The sequence below is a fragment of the Mya arenaria genome, chromosome 8, assembly GCF_026914265.1.
Source record: "Mya arenaria isolate MELC-2E11 chromosome 8, ASM2691426v1".
In the NCBI taxonomy this organism is placed as follows: Eukaryota; Metazoa; Mollusca; class Bivalvia; order Myida; family Myidae; genus Mya; species Mya arenaria.
The window spans coordinates 59,934,348-59,956,007 of NC_069129.1; the positions used below are offsets into that span (position 1 = coordinate 59,934,348).

The 21,660-nt window shown below is 32.6% G+C and overlaps 1 protein-coding gene and 1 long non-coding RNA gene across 2 annotated transcripts; one reads left to right on the top strand and one right to left on the bottom strand.

Moving 5' to 3' along the window:
- The first annotated feature begins 9,304 nt into the window (after window positions 1–9,304).
- LOC128244714 (uncharacterized) lies at window positions 9,305–14,994 on the top strand. The gene is made up of 5 exons (XM_052962766.1): window positions 9,305–9,348; window positions 10,233–10,923; window positions 11,264–11,512; window positions 12,417–12,690; window positions 13,785–14,994. The coding sequence occupies exons 3-5, from the start codon at window positions 11,448–11,450 to the stop codon at window positions 13,989–13,991; spliced, it is 546 nt and encodes a 181-aa protein (XP_052818726.1). The 5' UTR covers window positions 9,305–9,348; window positions 10,233–10,923; window positions 11,264–11,447; the 3' UTR covers window positions 13,992–14,994.
- LOC128244716 (uncharacterized) lies at window positions 14,722–21,655 on the bottom strand. Its single transcript, XR_008262976.1, has 2 exons — window positions 18,521–21,655; window positions 14,722–16,713 (listed from the first exon to the last, which is right to left on the bottom strand). It is a non-coding gene; the product is annotated as an uncharacterized LOC128244716 (long non-coding RNA).
- Between the last annotated feature and the right edge of the window lie 5 nt (window positions 21,656–21,660).

Genomic DNA, 21,660 nt, shown 5'->3' on the forward strand with positions numbered 1-21,660 from the left:
GACTGGTCTTTTTATACAGCTCTTCTTATGTTCAATCCCGTCAATCAAAACCATACCATCCAGGTATTTGATTTAATTTCTAACAAGTTCAGCTATTATTTGTACTCTTATTTCTTCTACGTTATCGGTTTCACCAAATGCAAGAACACTTCTGCAGGATGGAAGGCAATTTCCGTCCGTATCAACTATACATGGGCATAGTTTTGTGACAACATATGTAATGCGTTGTATAATATAAGGGTCTTAGTACTCGTGTTGATGGACGTTTTATTTCAATACAATATACTCTAGCTGAATAAAAAAAATACCATTTGATGGTGATAAATAAAATGAAGCATATGTAGTCATTAATGTTTAAACTCATGTAACATGTGTTCCCTCATGTAACAGTAAAACACAAAACAGCATTTCCAGCTTGAACATGGCTAACATGTTGAGGATTTCTAATAAAGATATACTATTATAATGTATATGATACAACTAAATAATTAAAAGTTAAATTTTCCATGTTATCGCATTTACAATTATCAAAATAGTCGTTGAAAATATTTCCTTTAACAAAAGTTGGTCTCTCCTGTAACACATTTTCCATAAATTATCATGTGCAATGACAAAATGTATATTATAATTAAAAACTGTTTTCCCGACAAGATGACATTTAAACCGTTTAGCATTTAACTTTAAAATCATAATCACATTGTTTAAAGCTACTTATATGACATACTATTGAGGTTTTGTCTCTACTGTCACAAAAACGGTCTCTCGTGTAACATAATAATCAGATCTACGAAACAAGAAACCGAAATGTTAGCATTTTCATCTTACAATGAGTTATTATTTTATACATTGATGTTCTGACTATATTATGTGATAATTTATTACACTATTAATGAATACAACTATATTTTCGTAATTTTTATGTATTGAGTGTCTCTCTTGTAACACTTTGCATCTCTACTGTAACAAAAATGCCCGTTACATGAGTGAATGTTACATGAGTGAATTATTCGCTTGTTTTTATCAAAATAAAATTAATACCTTCTACCTACGATATAAGCAACACATATTATTTGAATCTTCATTACATACAGATGTAATATCACATAAACTATACTCATACTCAAATCAATGGAAGAAATATACAGTGTTACATTAGAGACAGACATACAAATTACGCATCTACTCAACGTCCTTTAAGATATCAATTACTCCACTGTACTTCTAAAATGATCGGCCATTTGTCAAATAATGTTTTGGGAAAGATGACTCCTCAAATGGAGGTTGATAAACCACTTAAGTCATGAACGGATCAGTTATTATTTTGAACAAATCTCTTATTGTTACATGAGTGACTTAAACGTTGGGTACAGATTTTGGAAATCATTTTTTTGATGAAGGGATTGAATAATTGTACCTTTTTATGCATTAGTATTTCAGTCAAACATAGAATAAAGTTGGCAGGGTAATTTTGTTTACATAACTCTTGGCAGTTAAAAATTACATAACCATAAATACACAAAATATGACCTGGAGACAGTCAAATTGTGTCATGTTTACATGTTCTAACATGTAAAAATTATGTTTCTATCTGTTTAATATATCAAATGATCTGCTTCCAATGTGCAACACACCATAAAGTTTCATATAAAATCAAATGTTAAAGCTTAATAAGAAGAGTGCTTGAACGCAACCCCTGGGACAGCAAATGTTGCCAAAATATATAATGACTCATATATTTATGCAACACTGTCGTAACTTGGCTTACGACAGTTTTCCACCTGATATTATTTCAATTTGAGGAAATATATTTATGCAACACTCTAGCACTTTTTGTCTTTGTCATTATCGATGAGAAATATGGTTTATAACTAAATAGATAATGGACAACTTATATATTTGATAATTGTTACAACCACGTAGTGCATCACTTTTGAAATTGCTCATAATTCGAGTTGAATACACTAACTTAACACTTAAATAATGGGAAAGGGTCAAGATTTTGTTCATCCTGTGTCTAAAATTTAACAACAATGTTTAAGCTTTATCAAAGCATAGATTTATGATTAAAACATACATTCAAAAACAGGTGTAAGTAACATCATTTTCGGAAAGCTATAAAGCACACTTTCAATACTATCATTCAATTTTGAAATAATGTACATTTATTTTATATTCTTTACTTTATAACAATCATTCAATCTTTTCTGTACTGTTCATGCCTCTGTTTCGGGCTGCACAGGCCATATAAACGGATTCAAATCTACTTCCAAAAACTCTATCCCAGCTTTATCTAGACGGTAACACTCAATTTACTTCCTACCATTATAGAGGTCCAATACATATGGCCGATGATTGTTTCCAGCCATTCCGAAAGGAAGTATATAGGATTTTGGCAAACCAATCGCCACACAAAATGGGCTAAGAGAAAAACCTTGGGCGAAGTGACTGACGCCGTGAATGCTGTCGGCAACGGTCCAAGGACTGTGGTACAAGTCAAGTGAAAGTTGAGGAATTTGGAAAATATTGTTTTTATGGTTATTTTTTGGAATTGTATAAGTGTGTTTTGAGTCAAGATAAACAAATTGGTTTCAATCATTCCAAGAAAACTCAACAATTTCAGTAATGGTGTCCGGAGTAGATACATAAAAAATATAAACAGGTATTTCATTTCTTACCATTAAACCGACGTATCCAATGGCATTCGTTTTTGCTGTGTATAATAGCCAAACCACGAAACTCCGATATGGTTTGTTGTCATATGTTAGTTTTAACTAAGTATGCCAAACTATTTTTTTTGTCCATTGAACTTTAAAGCTAAGTTATAGTTTAAACATTTATTAAATCATTTGTCATTTCTGGAGGAAAAAGTAAACTTCAACAAATGGTACACATACTTTGACTTTGAAATTTTCAGCTGTTTTAGAGCTTTGACTTTCCTTGGTGATGCTTTGGACAGCAAAATATCCACAACTTTCGCAAATTTTGTTGGTGATTTAGGTAAACTTTTCCTTACTTTTGATGTTATATTGTACTCATTTTTTTTTAAGACAAAAACGGACTTCTTGTTGATGTTGATAAACTGACCTTTAGTTTTGCTGCTTCTATTCTATTTTTCTTTCTCTGTCCTTCTTTCTAATCCACATCTTTTTTGCCACGACATTTCCTGTCGTTATTTCCTTTTCTTTTGCCTATTGTACTCCCTTTTGTTTCAATAATGTTCCTTTTTTGAGGTTTAGCCTTTGAACTAGGTGTTGAACTTTGGATGCTTATTCCTTGTTCTTTCTTTCTCTCCATATACCTGTGAATAAGTTTAATCAAGAGCTATTTATAAACATTTTGCTAAACATGTGTTAATAATGGTTTTGAAAGAGTTGTACTAGTGACCAAGTTTTAAACTCCACATGATCCAGTTTCGAAATTGACCCAGATTTCATTGACGCAATTTGAAACAAGAGACCACAGTGATCTTGACGCCCACCATAGACCCATTTGTAGATGTTCCAAGTTTTAAGACTAGCTCAAATCATTAAAGGTTATTCTGCGATCTTCTATTCTGTTCTATATGTCTAGGTTACATTTTATATGACGCAGCTAAGTGAAGTTTTGCCATGTGTTGTGATCCATTTCAGTGTTTAATATTCTATGAAATGTACTAAATTCAATGCTACGTCGTACTGACCTTTTTTGTCTGCGCCTCTGCATCTCATTTTGATGTGGTTTTTTGGCTTTAGATTGCTCATTTCCTTTTTTCTTCTGCAACTCCCTTTTCAGTTCCTCACGCCTTTGTTTGGCTTTCACCTTCTGTTTATCTAGATATATTCTGTACCTTTCTGGATCTTTTGTTTTCATTTTATTTCGAGACAGGGCAGACTTACTCTTGTGAGTTCCTGAAAACAATTAAACAAATATTTCTTTCTCCATATATATGTCAGCAAAATGAATTATGAACTAGAGAGCTCTTGCTTCTGAATTAAGTAAACATTTTGTATCCCGCCATGAATTTAGTGTTTATTCTAGGAAATAAGGCATGCGTGGTGTTGTTCCCCAAAGAGGGCTGGTTAAATAAAAAGGGAAAAACATTATCATAACCATAGTGTCTTTTTTTTTCTTTAAAATGTTAACAGTTTAAAAGTACCTGAATTAAGAAATGGAGAAAATCAATCAAGACAATGATAGATTTCTATTTATTATTTTTTTTTCTAATATTGATTGTTTCAACCATATATAGTGAAGAGATCCTTTAATTTTTAAGTAAATAATCACAAAATGCGTGAGGTAGGAGGTTAAAGCTGCACTTTCACAGATTTACTGTTTTTCCATTCCAAATTTAATGTTTTATGGTATAAAATTTATACCATAAAACATTAAATTTGGAATGGAAAAACAGTAAATACTATACTATAAATTGTTACTGACAGTTTAAGAAAAATGCATAAAACATCAACTTTGGAGAGGAAATATGAAAATCTGCGCTCTGATCTTTTTCATCAGTCTTTTATCACTGGTTTTCAGATATTTACGTAAAAAACTGCTCGTTCAAAGACAAAATATAAAAAAGTTGTCAAAACGTTCAATCTGTGTCTATGAGAAGAGTCTGTGAAGTTGAGAGAAAACAAAATTCTAAGTTTGTTTATGAAAACACAGTTCTGTTTGTTTGGATTTTTGCCGCCTTTAACAGGACACGTGCCTGGATAGGAGATTTTGTTGACTACCCCAGGAATTGTACACATTAAACCAGAAGGTAAATCAATAGGATGGCATTTACAACTTAAAGTCTGTCAAAAGCTGACGTTCACAACATCAATGGTCACGACTGTTTGTACAATGGGTTAAGTTTCAAATTAACTCTGGTGTTAAGTGTATTAAGCTTTTGTCTGTCAAAATGACTTTAGCAACTTCATAAGAAATGACGTTAGCCTCATTTTTCTGTCATGATATGACATTCGCAATATAATATCTGTCAAATCCTGACGTAAGCAACGAAAACATCCGTCACAAACATACGATCGCAACTAATTATTCCGTCAGAAAATGACGTTCATCCATGCCCATGGGTGTTTTTCAAAATAAACAGAAACTATAGAAGCGATTACCTGTTGCCGGCGAATCAAATGCATTTCTGACCTCAAATACAAAATATTAGTCTTACAAATTGACTGGAACCATAAGAAAACAACTTATTTGGAGAACGTCATTGGTTGCGAACATAAAATAAAGTTGACAGAAACGATAAAACTTCAAAAATACAACCTAAAAATATCAGTTTAACCCGCGCCCGCCATGTTCAAGCATTCGGTTTACTTCGGTGTTTACCTCAATTAACCCAATCAGAAAGAACCAACGGAATGTAAATCTCTAAGACAGTGTGCGATGGGTCGAACGTCACTAAAAAAAATGACGGAAGTTATGTTTAATTTTTTTTTAATTTTATACGAAAGTCCTATAAAAACTATCGATGGTGGCATTTTTTTAACAAGGATGATTTGTTCCTATCTACTTAGGCTCATTAAACATTCGTGCTTACAAGCTTGAGTTTTTTCACATTTTGCAAACGTCACTCGATTGACAGATGTTGCAGTACGATCATACCAAAAATGAAATCCGTAAAATTTCTTTCATTAATCAAACTAAACAAAATATTATGTTATTTTTTATTATTGAAAAGTACTTATATTAATAATAAACCGTACTTACCTAGGTTGTTTGTCTTTGAATTGAAAAAAATATACCAGGTAAATAACATGGTGTAAACGCTGGGACTTGACTTCCGTCAAACTGACGACGGATGTGCTAAACATCTGCAGTATTTCCCCTCAAAATGTCAGATAAATAGAATTTGAACAATTTTTGCTAAGAACTATTTTCAAAACTCTAATTTACCAGGTCTAGTAATTGAAGATACATTACACAGTCATTCAAATTTCAAGCTTAAAAAAATTGACGGACAAAATGACGTTTTCACAAGTTTTAAATGGAATCTGTCATAAGTTATCAATTTCTCATGACATTTCTTGCTGACCAAAACACTCCCTATTTCTGATTAAAATTTTAGTTTCTTGGAAATGGTGGGTGCCTGGAAGCAAATATTTTCCTAGTCATGCTACAATGTGTTTGTTACTTGATATTTTCCAGGAACGGTCTCCTTTAGAGGTTGGCTTGCTGAGTGTTTTAAGCAAACACCACAACAAAGTCCTCACATAAAAGGCCATTGCCGAAGTTATAAGCAACACAAGCAACGTCTGCAGAACAGGTGTTTACAACTTTTCATTAAAATAATCTGATGCTTGTGCTTATGCTGCTGGAAGATAATTCCTAAACTAAACAGTTTAATATGACATACTTTAATCATGGTTATCTAACATCATTTTTTTTTAATTCCCTATACTTTTATTCAGCCCATTTTTTCTATAAATGCCGAACAGGTTTAATGTTCGAGTTGCCCACTGGTGTTAGTTTTTGGATGAAAGTGTAAATAATCGTTTGTTATAGGGGACACGTTGCTGGAAGAAAGTAACTCATTTCAAACAAGGATCAACTGGTTGTGAGAGTAGTACCAGAGAAGTTGGTGTTCAGACGGAGATTGATAGATGATAATTGTTGGCATGCTCACATGTACAAATGAAAATAAACATTTAACTCATGCTATGTTAGTTTAGCTTAATCCAATAATTAATATTTGTCTAATTTGAAAATTCCTGATATACTTGTGTTTGTCGGTAACAATGATCTTGTATGCGATTATTTTAGGCAAAAGATATTTATTACTCAATCAGAAGAATTTGATGGTTTGAATGTCAGCAATTATTTTACAATGTTGGGGATAATTTTGAAATTTCTGTTTGTAATTATAATGATGTTACTGTTCTGGCAAAAAGTGAGTCTCCTTTCATGAAGAAGTGTTTTGTCAGTTACAGAATCTTTTTCAATTGCAGGCTGTTTAAAGTATGTGAAGGGTTATGCTCATATTTTGTTTGACCTTTTGTGTCAAATTTTAAAAAAGGTCTGGAAAACAGATTTATTTTCATTATTTGCATATAAATTCAACAATAAACAATTTTAAACAAATTAGGGGTAACGGTTTCAAGCAGACAGTTAAACCGTAACCTAAACACCCGAAAAAACCAAGCAGTTGATTTGATATCATCAGGGAAGAACGAATGGGAACAAACAGCTTTGACACCTATGCCAGATGGGCATGGATATGTAGCTGCATGGAGTGACATGACCAGTGATCACACATATATTTGCCACAAAAGCATTTCATATGATGAGCACAATGCACCCAAATCATTTATGATTATAATTGATAATCTTGATTACAAAATCTATATCCGTAACATGACCTGTGAATATCAAAACAAGCTTCATCACTATGTTCAGATGATAGCTGTATGTGACAGGGTTGATTCCAGTCATTTTGATGATAAGCTGCCCTCTGGTTACCTTCTTGAAACATAGAGTCCAATGTTTATACCAAGCCCTGAGGACAATCCCTGTGAGGTGACATTGTCAATATCATAGCTTCGACAGTGGTTAGTTAGATGTATAAATGTCGAAAACAATGTTTCGTATAAAGGATACCGAGTTTAAATTGAAGGGAATGAGCATAAAACATGTCATTTCTACCTTATGTGAATATATTAGAACACAGTTAATCTTTAAGCATTTACCAATCATTTAATATTTTTGCGCTTTCTGCTATTAAAGACACGGTTACAATCGTGTCATCAGTAATTAATATGTTCCATATTAGTCCATGTTTCATTGTGTGAACGCAGGGAACAAGACACTATCATTTGTAAACATATTTTTCATTCGAGTCGTTATCTGTGTACATGCACCATATTTTTCATTGTATAAGGTAAACACACTGTTTGGTTACAATCATTTAAGCGTTCATTCTATATTTGTGTAATTGTATGTGTATTGCTGCTTGTTGTTGATACAGGTTATGATTGTTTTTTTAAAGATAAGATCGTAATATATTCATCAAGCACATATGATTGTGCATTTGAAAGATGATTCATATGACAGATGACACATAATAACTGAAACATATGGTAGATATTAAATATTAAATGATAGGTAAATGTTAAAAGATTTACAGTGATCTACTATAGTCTCATACAGTGTTTTATGCACATTTCTTTCACATTAAACTCAATATCCTTCATAGGAACCGTTGTTTTTGACATGTATTCATCCTTTTTCGAAAATTAATACAATGTTATTTATTGTGTTATATCTTGTATGTGAGTATTAGTGCATCTTTAATAATATGAACCCAACATGCATGTACTCAAATCTTCTTGCAGATTGTTTAAGTAAAATGCTGCAAGAAAAGGATGGAACATTCCTAGCAAGCCAAAAACGGTTTTAAAGATAACACGAATCTATTATTTTTTTTAAATCAAAGCACTGTTAGAGATATCCTCATCCCATTAACGGTACATAGAATTGTTTTGTAGAACATGTAAAGGTAGATGAATTTTATTAATTTCGTTGACTTTACATATTCTGCTGAGCATTTTGTTATGGAACTGCTGATGAATAAAAATTAAAACTGTGGATGTGCCAGTGCATTAATTACTTGGCTTACTACCCTGGAGACGGATGGTTGGGTAACATGATGTATATCTCCAAAATTGAGTTAAATCTCCCAGTGGCAAGATAGCGCAGCGTTATCAGTATCTTTTATGTACTGTTCTTGCCTCTGTTTCTGTCTGCCACAGGCAATATAAAAGGATTCAAATCTACTTCCAAAATCTCTATCCCTGCTCTATCCAGACGGTATCACTCAATTAACGTTCTACCACTATAGAGGTCCAATACATTTGGCCGATGATTGTTATGGAAGGGTATTAACGCAAAAATTACATCTTACTTTCTTACGTTACATCGTGCTTTCTAACTTGTACATCTTGCATTCTGACTTGTACATCTTGCATTCTGACTTTTACATGTTGCTTTCTTACATGCACATTATGCTTTCTGCTGTGTGCGTCTTGCTTAATTGTATGTTGATATCGTTATTTAACGATCAATTATTATTCATTTGTTGATCTGGTATATTAATTCAATAACTTAACCTGCAACTGTTTGTATTTGGGTCTATTTACTCAGCTTGAATGACGAATGTCATAAGATAGAATGACGCATAGCCGAAAGCCGAATGCAGCAAGCATAATACGACGCGACATCTGGTGTAATAATATATGACACCCAAATTATGCTAACAGGTGGCGCTACAGTTATATTCTCGGTAAAGTCCGTATTGCGGTTCGGATTCAGTTTACCAAGTTACGTCCCTTTGTTTTAAAATTCCATTTCCACTATGGAGGAAATAAGGTAAATATATATACAAAACGATTTAACCAATTTTTGTATTTATTACTGAAACTCTGTGGGTCAAATTATATTTCCAGCTGACAATGACAAGTTGCACATTTCCAAATCAATGATTTTAGAATTATTTTTATTTATCAACAAAATAATTATAAAATAGAACAGTTGTTCAAAGTGCTTGGGCCATAAAAAAACTTCTTAGTAAAATATTTCATCCTCTTGAAAAGTTCCTAATTTTTGACATGGCTTATTTCCAATACCTGTGACCATCCACAACATTTTTTAATGTGTTTTTATTAATTAGGACATTTTCTTGCCTATTTTCAAACTAAATTTGTACACACACTGTCATATGTTTTTAAATTCAACTTGTCATAAATGTCATTTTTTACTAAGTTGAAATTATTCACTAAGATGCTTTATGAATACGGCCCCAGGTTCTTGTTGACAGTGTCAGCTTTAAACTGAATTGGAGAAACTGCTGCCAAAATCAGCTGATTCTGAGAAAAAAATAAAATAAATTGTCAAAACTGTCATTCTGTGAGAGTGCAGCTTTAAGACGAATGATTTCATACGATTAATTGATGAGTACATAAAAAACAAAATGTACAAAAATGGTCCCAAGAAATGGTTATAAAATGAATATTGCATGTTGGGCTGAAGATGCCTTTTTAGTAGTTTTCTTTAGTTATAGCCTTCATGATATTGGAAATGTATAGCAGATCTTATTCATTTAAAACAAAAAAGTTTTATACCTTAAGGCAATAGTATTTGCAATACAAACACCACTGAGAATGTAGAAAAAAATGTTTATTAATATCTTCTATGACAAACAATTCATTTGATTAACCTTATATTTTGTCATTGGTGTTTTGTTTCTGTTGTAGGGAAAACCATGAGCAGACGGAACTTTCGCATATAAAATCTGCTATAAGAGACAGAATCATCCAGGTCGCTAATAATGTTGGCAATTTCCGGACTGAAAACATAGAATATGAAATAGACTCAGTAAGGACATTACTAACTCAGTTGTCCTATCATGTAGATGTAAATATGAGTTTTGATAAAGTTAATGAAGCCTTTGATATCCTTATGAGTGCTGAATCAGAAGAGTCTGTCTGTCAGAAGAAACCAAATTTATTGTATACTTCTGCAAAAGGCCGACCTTCTTATAACATTCCCGAGGAGACACTTTTATATTTTATTGAAAAAGGATTTACATTAAAGCAAATGTCGGATATGATGTCAGTCAGTACAAGAACAGTCAGCAACAGAATGGAAGACTATGGGCTTTCAATAAGGCAGTCATACTCTTCCATAAGTGATGAAGAACTGGTGGCAGTAGTTCAGCAGAAAGTGACCCAAATTCCTTCCATTGGATACAAGTCAGTTAAAGGACATTGGATGTCAGTAGGCATTCGAATAACAGAATCACGCATTCGCAGAATAATGAGAGAAGTTGATCCACTTGGCGTTATGCTTTGCAATGTTCTCTGCAGGACATACACCATCAGGAGACGGTCATACTCTGTGCGAGCACCAATGGCATTATGGCATGTGGACTCTAACCATAAATTGGTAAGGTTACTATAAATAGTTTACTTAGTTATTTTGTATGAACTGTAATCCATACATTTCAATTCTTATCAAACAAAGTATTTTAGATAAGTATATAGTAGTGTAGTAGTTACGAAGTGCCAATAACTATCCAGCTCATACATCTTTTCACTGTATATTTTATATTACACTTAACCTCATGACAACTGTCAATCAAACTGAGTTACTCAGTCATACATGCATATATTTTTATTCATAACATTAGTTTTTTTAACATGCCTGTCTGATATAAGTATCATTGTATGAAATTTAAGTTAAAATGAATTAATATTATCATTGCATATGATTTGTTTTATTTCAGATGGAGATTCATCTTTCATGGTGGCATTGATGGCTATTCAAGACTTCCTGTCTACCTACAAGTAGCTGCTGACAACACTGCTGCTACAGCTTTCACTTCCTTTCAAATAGGTGTTCAGCAGTATGGCATACCAGAACGTGTCAGGACAGATAAAGGCATAGAAAACATCAGAATAGCTGAATTTATGCTTCAGAATCATGGTGTTGAGAAAAGAAGCCATATTTCTGGCAGAAGTGTACATAATCAACGGTTTGTAAGAATATTCCTCTTTTAATTAGTTTGAGTTTTAGAAGTAATGTTCACCATTTAATACTTTTTACATTGTAGTTGTAATATCATACAATCTTTTGAACCAATTTACTATACAAATGGTCCGAAGACTCAAATGAGTCACTATGTAGACATTTTTCATTAGGCGAAAAAAAATGTATGTTTGTTTCTGGTTTCATGCCCAAAAAGAAAAGGGTAGGTGGGTAGTAATTCTTTAATCTTTTTAAAAGGCAAATTGATTTTTGAGATTTTTCTGTTACCCAAAACTACAACTTATATGCTTATGAACATCTATACAATCAGCATGAGCAACACTGGGATTGTTTAGACCAAAAACACTTCTTTCTTAACTTTTAAAAGAAAAAACTCAACCAAATGATAAAAAATATTTCTCAAGGCAAAAGGTTTAGGGTCCACCAGGCAAAAAAATAAGGTAGGTCGGGAAACTGCAAAGAAACATATATTTTTTACGCCTTAATGATTATTATGAATTTGACCATACCATTATGTTTCATCCATATATTTACTTTTGGCATTTGATTATGTTTAAAATGTAATTTGTGAAGACAGTTAAAATTTAAGGTCAGTCTCTCCCAATTCCATTTCTTGGGAAACAGTACTAGCATCTATTAAGAAAGGACATAAGAAAGTACTCTTAAGGGAATAAACCCATGTTTTTGTGGTTAGCAATAGAACACATGCACGCTACATTTTATAATGGAAGTTTAAGACTGTACTTGCCAAAATCGTGTATAGTAGGACATTTATATAGTGATTTATGTCCCAAATTTTATTTGAAAGAAAAAGATTAAATTGATCAATGTCAGCCATTGTTTATTATCAAGTTCTTGTTGAAGGTTAACTACATATGTTTTGATTTCAGAATTGAGCGGTTCTGGCGGGAACCGTGGCAGGGATGCACCTGCACCTACTATGAGCTATTCCGTACAATGGAACAGAATGGAATTCTTGATGTAGACAACGAGGTCAACCTCCTTTCTCTTCACCTTGTCTTTCTGAAGAGGATTCAAAGTTCAGTGGACCGTTTTGTACATGCTGTTTCCAATCGACCACTACGGACAGAACACAATAAAACACCCATGCAAATGTGGATTATGGGACAATTCTTGGACCCAAAGATTCAGCTTACTGCTGAGGTAACTATAGCTAGGTACTAATTTATTAAATTTTAGCTCATCTATTCGAAGAATAAGGAAAGCTATACTGGCGTTGGTGTCTGCATCATACCTTGGTTAAGGTTTTGCATGCAAGTACAAATTACACTATTGTGTACCAAGTACTTGATGTATTGCATTTAAACTTTATTCAAGGCTTCCCAACTATCACACCAACTAAAAATGCAAGTAAGATAACTCTTTCATGCATTTAAAGCCTGTCAAGCTCAAGCTTCTTCATTCCTATTAAATCACAGATTAGTGAATCACTTCTTTTAATGTGCATTTGATTACCTAATCGCCAATATTCTACATGATCACAAGCGCTGTAATGTGGTTTTACAGTTTCTATGCTAAACCAAAAATGAGTAATGCAAATTATGGCCCTTTATTTTTTTAACTTAGAAACTGGTTAAAGTTTTGAGTGACACTTCTTTAAAGTCCATATCCTAGTAACCAATTGATTTATTACATTTAAACATTATGCAAGGTGTCTCAACCATTACACTAACTAAAATAATCAAGTAAGATAATTCTATTTTGCATTTAATGCAAATTATGGCCCTTTACTTTTCGACTTAAAATTCTGGTTCAAGTTTAGAGTGCAACTATATTAAAGTCCATATCTCAGTAACCACTTGATTTATTACATTGAAATGTTTATGCATTTAATGCAAATTATGGCCCTTTATTTTTTATAAAAAAAATTACAGGCACACATTGCATCATGCATTCATTTCTAAGACAAAGCGTTACTTTTTTAAATACAGACAGAGCTTGAAAATGTTATTGTTTCTTCAATGTCAAGAAATCAATGCATTTTTCAAGTGGTGAGCATTATTGGTGTCTTGATCATGTGACAGTTCTTTTTCTTGATAAACCATTAGTGTTTGAGCTTATTATCATTTTAAAAGTTTGCATGTATACTCGTTTTGGGTTATACGAGTCGTACTGTCTCCAATATTGGAAGTTTTTAACACCCCTTATACACTGTCAAAGCAGTATCATAGATGTTCATATCAATGATCACTCTAGTTCCACCTCTAATACACCGAAGGTGGTTGTATATATTTCAGGAATCAGAGGTTTATGGCATGGACTTTGGTATTCCTGAATCTGTTTGCAATGGTGATGAAGAAAGTATAGTTGTACCACAACTGTTACAAGTGCAGGAAGTGAACTATCCTGAGGCTGAGATAAATGCAATACTTGAACAGCCTGTTGACACACCATTCGAAGTACAAATGTACATGGATGTATGTTCTCTCTTTGAATCCTTTTGATTGGTTTTCATAAAAATAACAGATAGTTCACACAAGTTTTGCAAAAACAAAGGGACATTTGTATTAACAACGAAAACAAGTACTCTTAAGTTGGAGGTTTGAAGTCTTGCATTCTTGGTATACATAAATGAATAAGATATCACTACAGTACAAATTCATGTGGACAGTATAGTGATGATTGATTGTATGATATTGCGATATTGCATGCACTATGGGTTGTCCAGCTTTTGTTTTATTTTTACTGTTTAACAGGCCAGTGGTCTTCATATTTCATATACGATATTTTTCTATGATAACATTGATTACTTTTAGTCAATGTAAACAATAAGAGCTGTAAATTGGACCGATTGTTTGGCATGTTGTGCAATGAATGGAAATAATTAACCATATTTGAATGCAAGTCTCACTAACCTCTCATTGTCATTTGTGTTTAATTTAAATTTCAAACAAAGCAGAAAAAACTTGCGATTGTATTGTCACATCTTATGTTTTCCTCACATTTAAAATTGACCAAGTTAAATAACTTTTGTCTGACTTTATCCAACTTATCTAGGCACTTTCCACTTTAGACTTGGGTAAGGCCAGGGTGTCAGCTGAATAGTTAAGCATAATAGCCATGTCCTAACTTTTTATGTTAACCATTTTGCACAACAACATCACAGCTGTGACAATTAAATCGGAATAGCCTTTTTTTATATAAAAGTACAGCATAACACAAAGAAACACTTTACATGGTTTAAGATTTATTACAAACATGATGAGTTTTTAAATATCATAAATGTTAAGTTGTGCCTTGTCAAAAGCCACGTAATTCAGATCAAGCAGTATCATCTTGGTGATTACAAACAACAAGATATGCTTAAATACAGCCACATCTGTGGCGAAAGTGAAACTGTTTCATTAGATAATGGATACAAATGTTTATCACTTGAATTATGTGCCTTGTCAGTGAAGGAGGGCTATATGCAATGTTTTGTATGTAGTTATAAAAACAATAAGTACATGTATGTGTTGTTTTTTTATATTAAAAGTAAATTGTGTAGTGCACTTGCTGACAATGATGTTTCATGAACAAGAGCACGGCTGAGAGAAGCCTAATCCATATCCATAATGTCTCAGATAAGATTTGTTTTCTGCATTATGTATAAAATGTATATTGTGCATAACAGTTCTGTATTACATGACCCATGATATCATTTATTTGCATCATTGTTCAAGAAAACATAGATTGTAATAACATATAAATACAGGATAAGGATGTATTTATACAAATATTGTTTTTATGAAATACAAGATTTAATATATCATAGAACAATGCAATCTGAAAGACACTGTTTCATATTGCTCCATGAGAGCAGAAAAATACTCTGTTAGCATTATTCATTCTAGAATAATTCTTAAAATATGTTTACAAAGGGATTAGGCAAAAAAGAAAACCTCAATTTTATTGTATTGACCTTACTTAAAGGTCATAGGTGAAGTCCAAAAATTATGTCTTTATTTGTGAAAATTCATGGCTGTCACACAAATTACAGTCCATATGGTAAAATATTGACCTATCAGTGGTAATTTGAAAAATCAGTTTTTGTTCTAAATGTATAATTTATAAAATGGCAGTTCTACATGTGCCATATTGATGATGGATTTTTTTAAAAAATATGCCATGAAAGGTCTTTGATTACAACTTGGTATAGATACAAGAGAAAACATCATCTTAACAACAACTGTCTCTAGAAAACTGAGGCACTCACAATAAACAATTTGCCACATATTCAAAATAATGCTATAGATAGATCATTGCAATCTATTTCTTGATTATTTCTCAGCTAGGTAAAGCGTCTTCGAATGTATAAAAGATGTGGTCCAGTCTATATGGAAATAATTTCTACAGTTTACATATAATAAACAAGAGTATCGCTAAAAGCGATGGATGCCTCCCAAACAGAAATGTTCTATGATACGGCACACATTGTAATACAATGCACTTGGTATCAGATGAATTGTTGTAGCAGCATTATACACAAGTTGAAAAAAGTATGGCCTCAACAAGCACCAACTTTATAAATTTGCATGATTCTTGTGCAGTGCACTTACTCACATTGTCATCTACCTATATATCAAGTTTCATTTTAATCCCATACCTAGTTTCGAAGTTATTTACTCGAAAAGGGTGTGACAGACGGGCAGACAGACATGCAAAGGTACAAAGCGGCGACTATATGCTGCCCTCCTTTAAAAAGCATAAAAATGGGGCCCCTCCCAATGAGCAATCAAAATCATTTGAGCAATCTTGGGGTGGTAATCTAAGGAACATTTTTACAAAATCTGTTCAAATCTAGCCATCTTTAGCAAAGTGACATAGTATGGTAAAAACATGGCTAGCAAATGAACTTTGTTCTATTCTTTAAAGATCTCTTTACTTTGGTCATACAACATTACGCAATTCCAAAACCAACAGCATCAACAATAAGGCTCAAAAAGTGCTTTTCAAAAGTCTCGTACTCCTGAATACGAGCAGTCTGTGAGAACATAATTGAAGGAGCACATGTGTTGACAGTTGTTAAATTATTTGATGTGTGGCTAAATTCAACCAATCAACATTCTATATTTCGTGGAAGTGTTTCACATCCTATGAGAGCCTGAAGAACATGTCCAGTGTTAATCACCACCTGTGTCTCAACTCCATCGTAAATATCAATCCATGGTGTGGACAGTGTTCCGCCTGAAAAACGAAACAAGGGCTTGAACAGAATAATAATTTCTACCTGAATGGAGTATATTGCCCATATTGTTAAAACATAGATGGTAGGTAAGTTTAGATAATCATATCCTTACTATTTTCCCAACATACATACAATGACCAGTTCACCAGTAATATATAGGTTTTATCAAGAAAAAAGTAACAATGACAGACTATAATGCTAGTTCAAAGATTGGCTTGTCCTATTGTTGTCTCATCAATACTCAAAAGATCAATTTTTATGTGAGGTGATTGTTAAAAAAAATGCAGTGGCCCAACTCAATTTTTGTTATGCAGTTGGAATGAAATAAGGTGTTTTTTTTTTCTTCTATTTATTTTAGAATCGGGGGAAGAGAAGTATATCCCCACAGGTGCAGAAAGAAATAACAGTTTGGAACATTTTGCAGACTTAAATTAATAAATAATTGGTTGAGCCACTACAAAATTAAATTAGCCGAAACCTTCATGGGGTCGGGCTGTCCTTTTACATTTAGGGAAAGGGGCCGGGGCCCTGAGAAAGAGGAATTTAACATTATTTGGCTAAACAGAAGAATTTAGCAAATTGACAGAAACAAAACAAAAATAACATTTTATTTAATGCTTTCCGGTGGTTTATTGAACTATAACGGTGGATACATTTTAAACATTGATTTTATGAAGGAGGGGTACACGTCAAAAGGTTACGCCCCCTCTAACTCAAAATCCTTGATCCGCCCCATAGGCATACAGGATTTGCAATAACAGAGGGTGACACATGGGGAAACAGCGTGCGCTCCTTCCTAAAAACTACTTTTAATATGAATTATTATGTTGGCAGAGGGGTTGGATGCCATCTTTAAACCACTAGTGGCATATTAAAAACAGAATACGTTTAGCTTTAACTGTCTAACGTCTCGTAAAACTGTTACTGTGTTAGCACAGGGCTTGATGACAGAAGTTCATATTAGTCCATCTAGCCATAATAAATAAGTTCAACTAGCCAAAATTATATTTTAAACATACTTCAACATGTACATTTGTAAATCATCAATATAATGCATTGCCATAAACAAAGACCAATTCTTGTTCAAAATTATAACTTCTTCATAACCTAATATTCATAATATAAACAGTGTTCTAATTTGAGAAAATGCAAAGTATATGACGGGTTGATTACTTGACAGGAGAACCCAGGTAAGGCACCGATAGACTATGTAAAAGTGTTGTGTGTTTCTTGATTTACATGTATAAATGTGGTTCCTGTCCTTCGGTCGCTTTCGCTAATCGATGAAGGCGAGCGGGGTTCTACGTCATTTTGACAGAAAATGTATGGCGAGTATTTGTGATAATTCGCTATCTGAAGGATTTTCGTCGTTGACTGATTTTCTCGACAAGGATACTGGTGTTATCATGTACATTTAGGGCCACTGCATCTAGGAGCCAGGTATTTTGCTAATAGCTTACAAGGAAGTTATAATTTTGAAAGAGAATTGGTCTTTGTTTACATTTTCGCTGGGCGAGCATTCCTCACTTCATTATACTTACAGGATAGTGTACTTTTGAATTTTGTCAAATCTCATTTTATCACTGTTAAAGTTTATGGCAATGCATTATATTGATGATATACATGTTGAAGTATGTTTAAAAGATAATTTTGGCTAGTTGAACTTATTTATTATGGCTAAATGGACTAATATGAACTCCTGTCATCAAGACACTACGTGTGTTAGGCGAGACGGCAATGTACACGATCATGTACATCAGACGCCTGTCGCCTTTAATCCAACACTGACAATTCTTTATTACTTACCAAAAAAGAATGAATCTGCAACTGCCTTTTGGTGTATATGAATAGCAGATGTTGTTTATTTATAACAAATGATCAGATGATAAAAAAATCAACCACATGACATCAACCGTAACAAATAAGATTATGGCTAAATTGCAAATAAGGGACATAACTATTGTGATTGATATTCCGGATACTCGTATATTTTCGGTAATTTCCGTATGGTTCCGTACATGTTTCCGAACTTGCGCCCTCTGTCGTAAAAAAGAGTGTAGTTTGCAACCTGCCTAGTTGTATTTCACAAAGTGCGTGCTTCCATGTATTATTTATACATGTATAATCGATTAACATAGGTTTCCTATTTTTGTACACATTAAATGTAGACAGTTTACGATCATTATAATTAAACTGAACTGATTTTAGCATCAAACATATAACTTTAACGTAGACAAATTTGAAGATAGTCAAATAACGAACGATTCATGCAATTTAAAGCAAAATGTGCAAGTCATAATGCAAGATGTGCAAGCCAGAATGCATTGTGTGCATAATGCAAAATGTAAAAGTAAGAATCCAAGATGTACAATTCAGAAAGCACGATGTAACGTAAGAAAGCAAGATGTAATTTTTGCGTTAATACCCTTCCATTGATTGTTTCCAGCCATTCCTAAAGGAACAAGAAAGACCATTGATGCAAAGCATCAAAGGGCGCCGTTTAATAGTTTATGCACTTGTTAAATGTTGAAAAACAAGGAATGTCAAGGCCAACAAGCATATTATGGTGCATTGAACCGCATCTATGAAATTCTCAAAATGTTTGTAGTTTTCTGCATGACAACATAGGCAAAAGCATTGAAATTCAAGATTTTCAAGTTGAACATTTCATTAGGGGTGGGGTACATTAATGAACAAGACAGAATTAGGGTGCTTGTGCACTGTACTTTTTGTCATTGCCACATACCCATATACCAAGTTTTATTTCAATACCATACGTAGTTTTAAAGTAATGCTCTGGTCAAGAAAAAGCGGCAAAGGGCAATAATTATGTAATTAGCTTAAAAACAGCTATAGTCATTGTGCACTGCACTTCCTCTCGTTGTGCTAAATACCATTGAATGATGTTAAATGAAATTCCAAAAAAAGTAGTTTTCTAGTTATGCTCCGGACAGGAAAAGATACAAAGAGAATAACTCTTGCAATACGCTGAAATAGAGTTATTGTTCATGTACACTGCAGTTCTAATCATATAGGGGGAGGGGGCAACGTCACCATGCTGGAATGACAACTTGTAGGGAAGAATAAGTTACCTCATTCATCATGAAGAAGTGATATGAAATAACAATTTAACAATTTGTGTAGTACTTTAATAAATATTATCATTACGTCCGAAAGTTGCAAACATAAATAGAACATAATTATTGAACTGTAAAGTTGCAAACATAAATAGAACATAATTATTGAACTGTTATATAAAAAGTGAACATTGTTTACTAGATGAAATGCATTTATAACATAACATGCCTTGTTTTTAGCTGTTTAATAATACTAATGTTAACTTCTTCATCTACATAGTAAAATAGAGTAGAAAATGGATGTTTTAGTTGATATTAACACAATAACAGCATGTGTCTTATTGGACAATGGCATTTTTTTCAAATATGATAAAAATAACGCATTCAAACTGAATATGTATGAAGGAAATAATACTGTTTCTATTTTTCACAAAGGTTTTAATATACAACAATGCACATATAAGCATGAATAGGCCAAATATGCAAAAAAAATAATAGTATACAATGTGTGAAAGTGATACTGAACACTTAAAATAATTTCTTTGTGCATTAAATGAATATATACCAGAAAAGCAATACTAAATCAAGTCCAAAATGTATAATAACATGAAGAACACCCCTTTATGAATATCTTCATAACAAATCAGAGTACATGTAAACAATAATCATTTATATCATTAGTATCAAATGTGTCCAGTTTAAAGTGTGTTTTCATTTACATTAAATTACATTGTAATATATACCAGAAAAGCAATTATAAAAATCCTTAAATGTATAAGAAACTGAAGACAATAAAGAATAACACCCATTTATGAATATCTCCAAAACAAATCAGAGGTCACCTATATATAAAACAATAATCATTCGTATAATTAGTATCAAATGTGTCTAGTTTTTGTGTGTCTGTTCATTATCTTTAAATGAGCATCTTTAAAGTGAAACTCTTATTTGAAATCAATACATATAATTGTATATATATATAACATACATCAAATTGAATGAAAAAACAATAACTACTTACTAAATAATGCATTTACTGAAATATCGTTTACTGATAACAAGCTTGTCACCCTGTTTATAATAGCAGAATGCATGACAAATATTAAATGATCAATAGGTGATTGCTAAAAGATTTACTGTGGTCTACTATAGTATCACAAGGCAGAAATACCATGTTTTAAGTTCATTCTTATTAGCAAATTGAACTCAAGATCCTTCATTAGAAACATTGTTGTTGACATCTATCAACCCATTTTGAAAAATGAAAACAATAATATTAATTATCATAAGTCTTATTGGGGAGTAAGAGTGCATCTTTAAAAATAGTGTGTGCATTTTTTCACTTAAATATGTAACAATTCAATTTGACAAATGAGACAAAAGTTAGGAAATAGAAGTAGTAATTCTACTTAAAACAAAACATCAACACAAATTGACAAAGCTCAATATAACATGAAATCTATATTATGAAAACACAAATCCTTAAAGGCCATAATTATTTGAACTGAATTAAGGTATAATTAATACACACTTTTATAAAGCTTTTACGGACAACATAGTTATTATCATGGTACGTTATGGGACTTTTATCCAAATTTTGAAGATTTTTTACTGTTAATTAAAAATATTTTGTCTTTATTTGATTTTTTTTTCACATTTAAATAATCTAAAAACTAAACAAAATATTGTAAGATTTGTCTTGAATGCGTTGCTGATGTGATTCACCTTCCATGTGTACATTTGTTGCATGCACTAAGTGTGTACCTGCAAATGACAATTGTCCGATATGCCAAACAAGCATACTGGGACTTGTAAATGATACATGTCAATTCGCTGAGTTTTCAGAAAAAACTGACGAGGACAACTTCA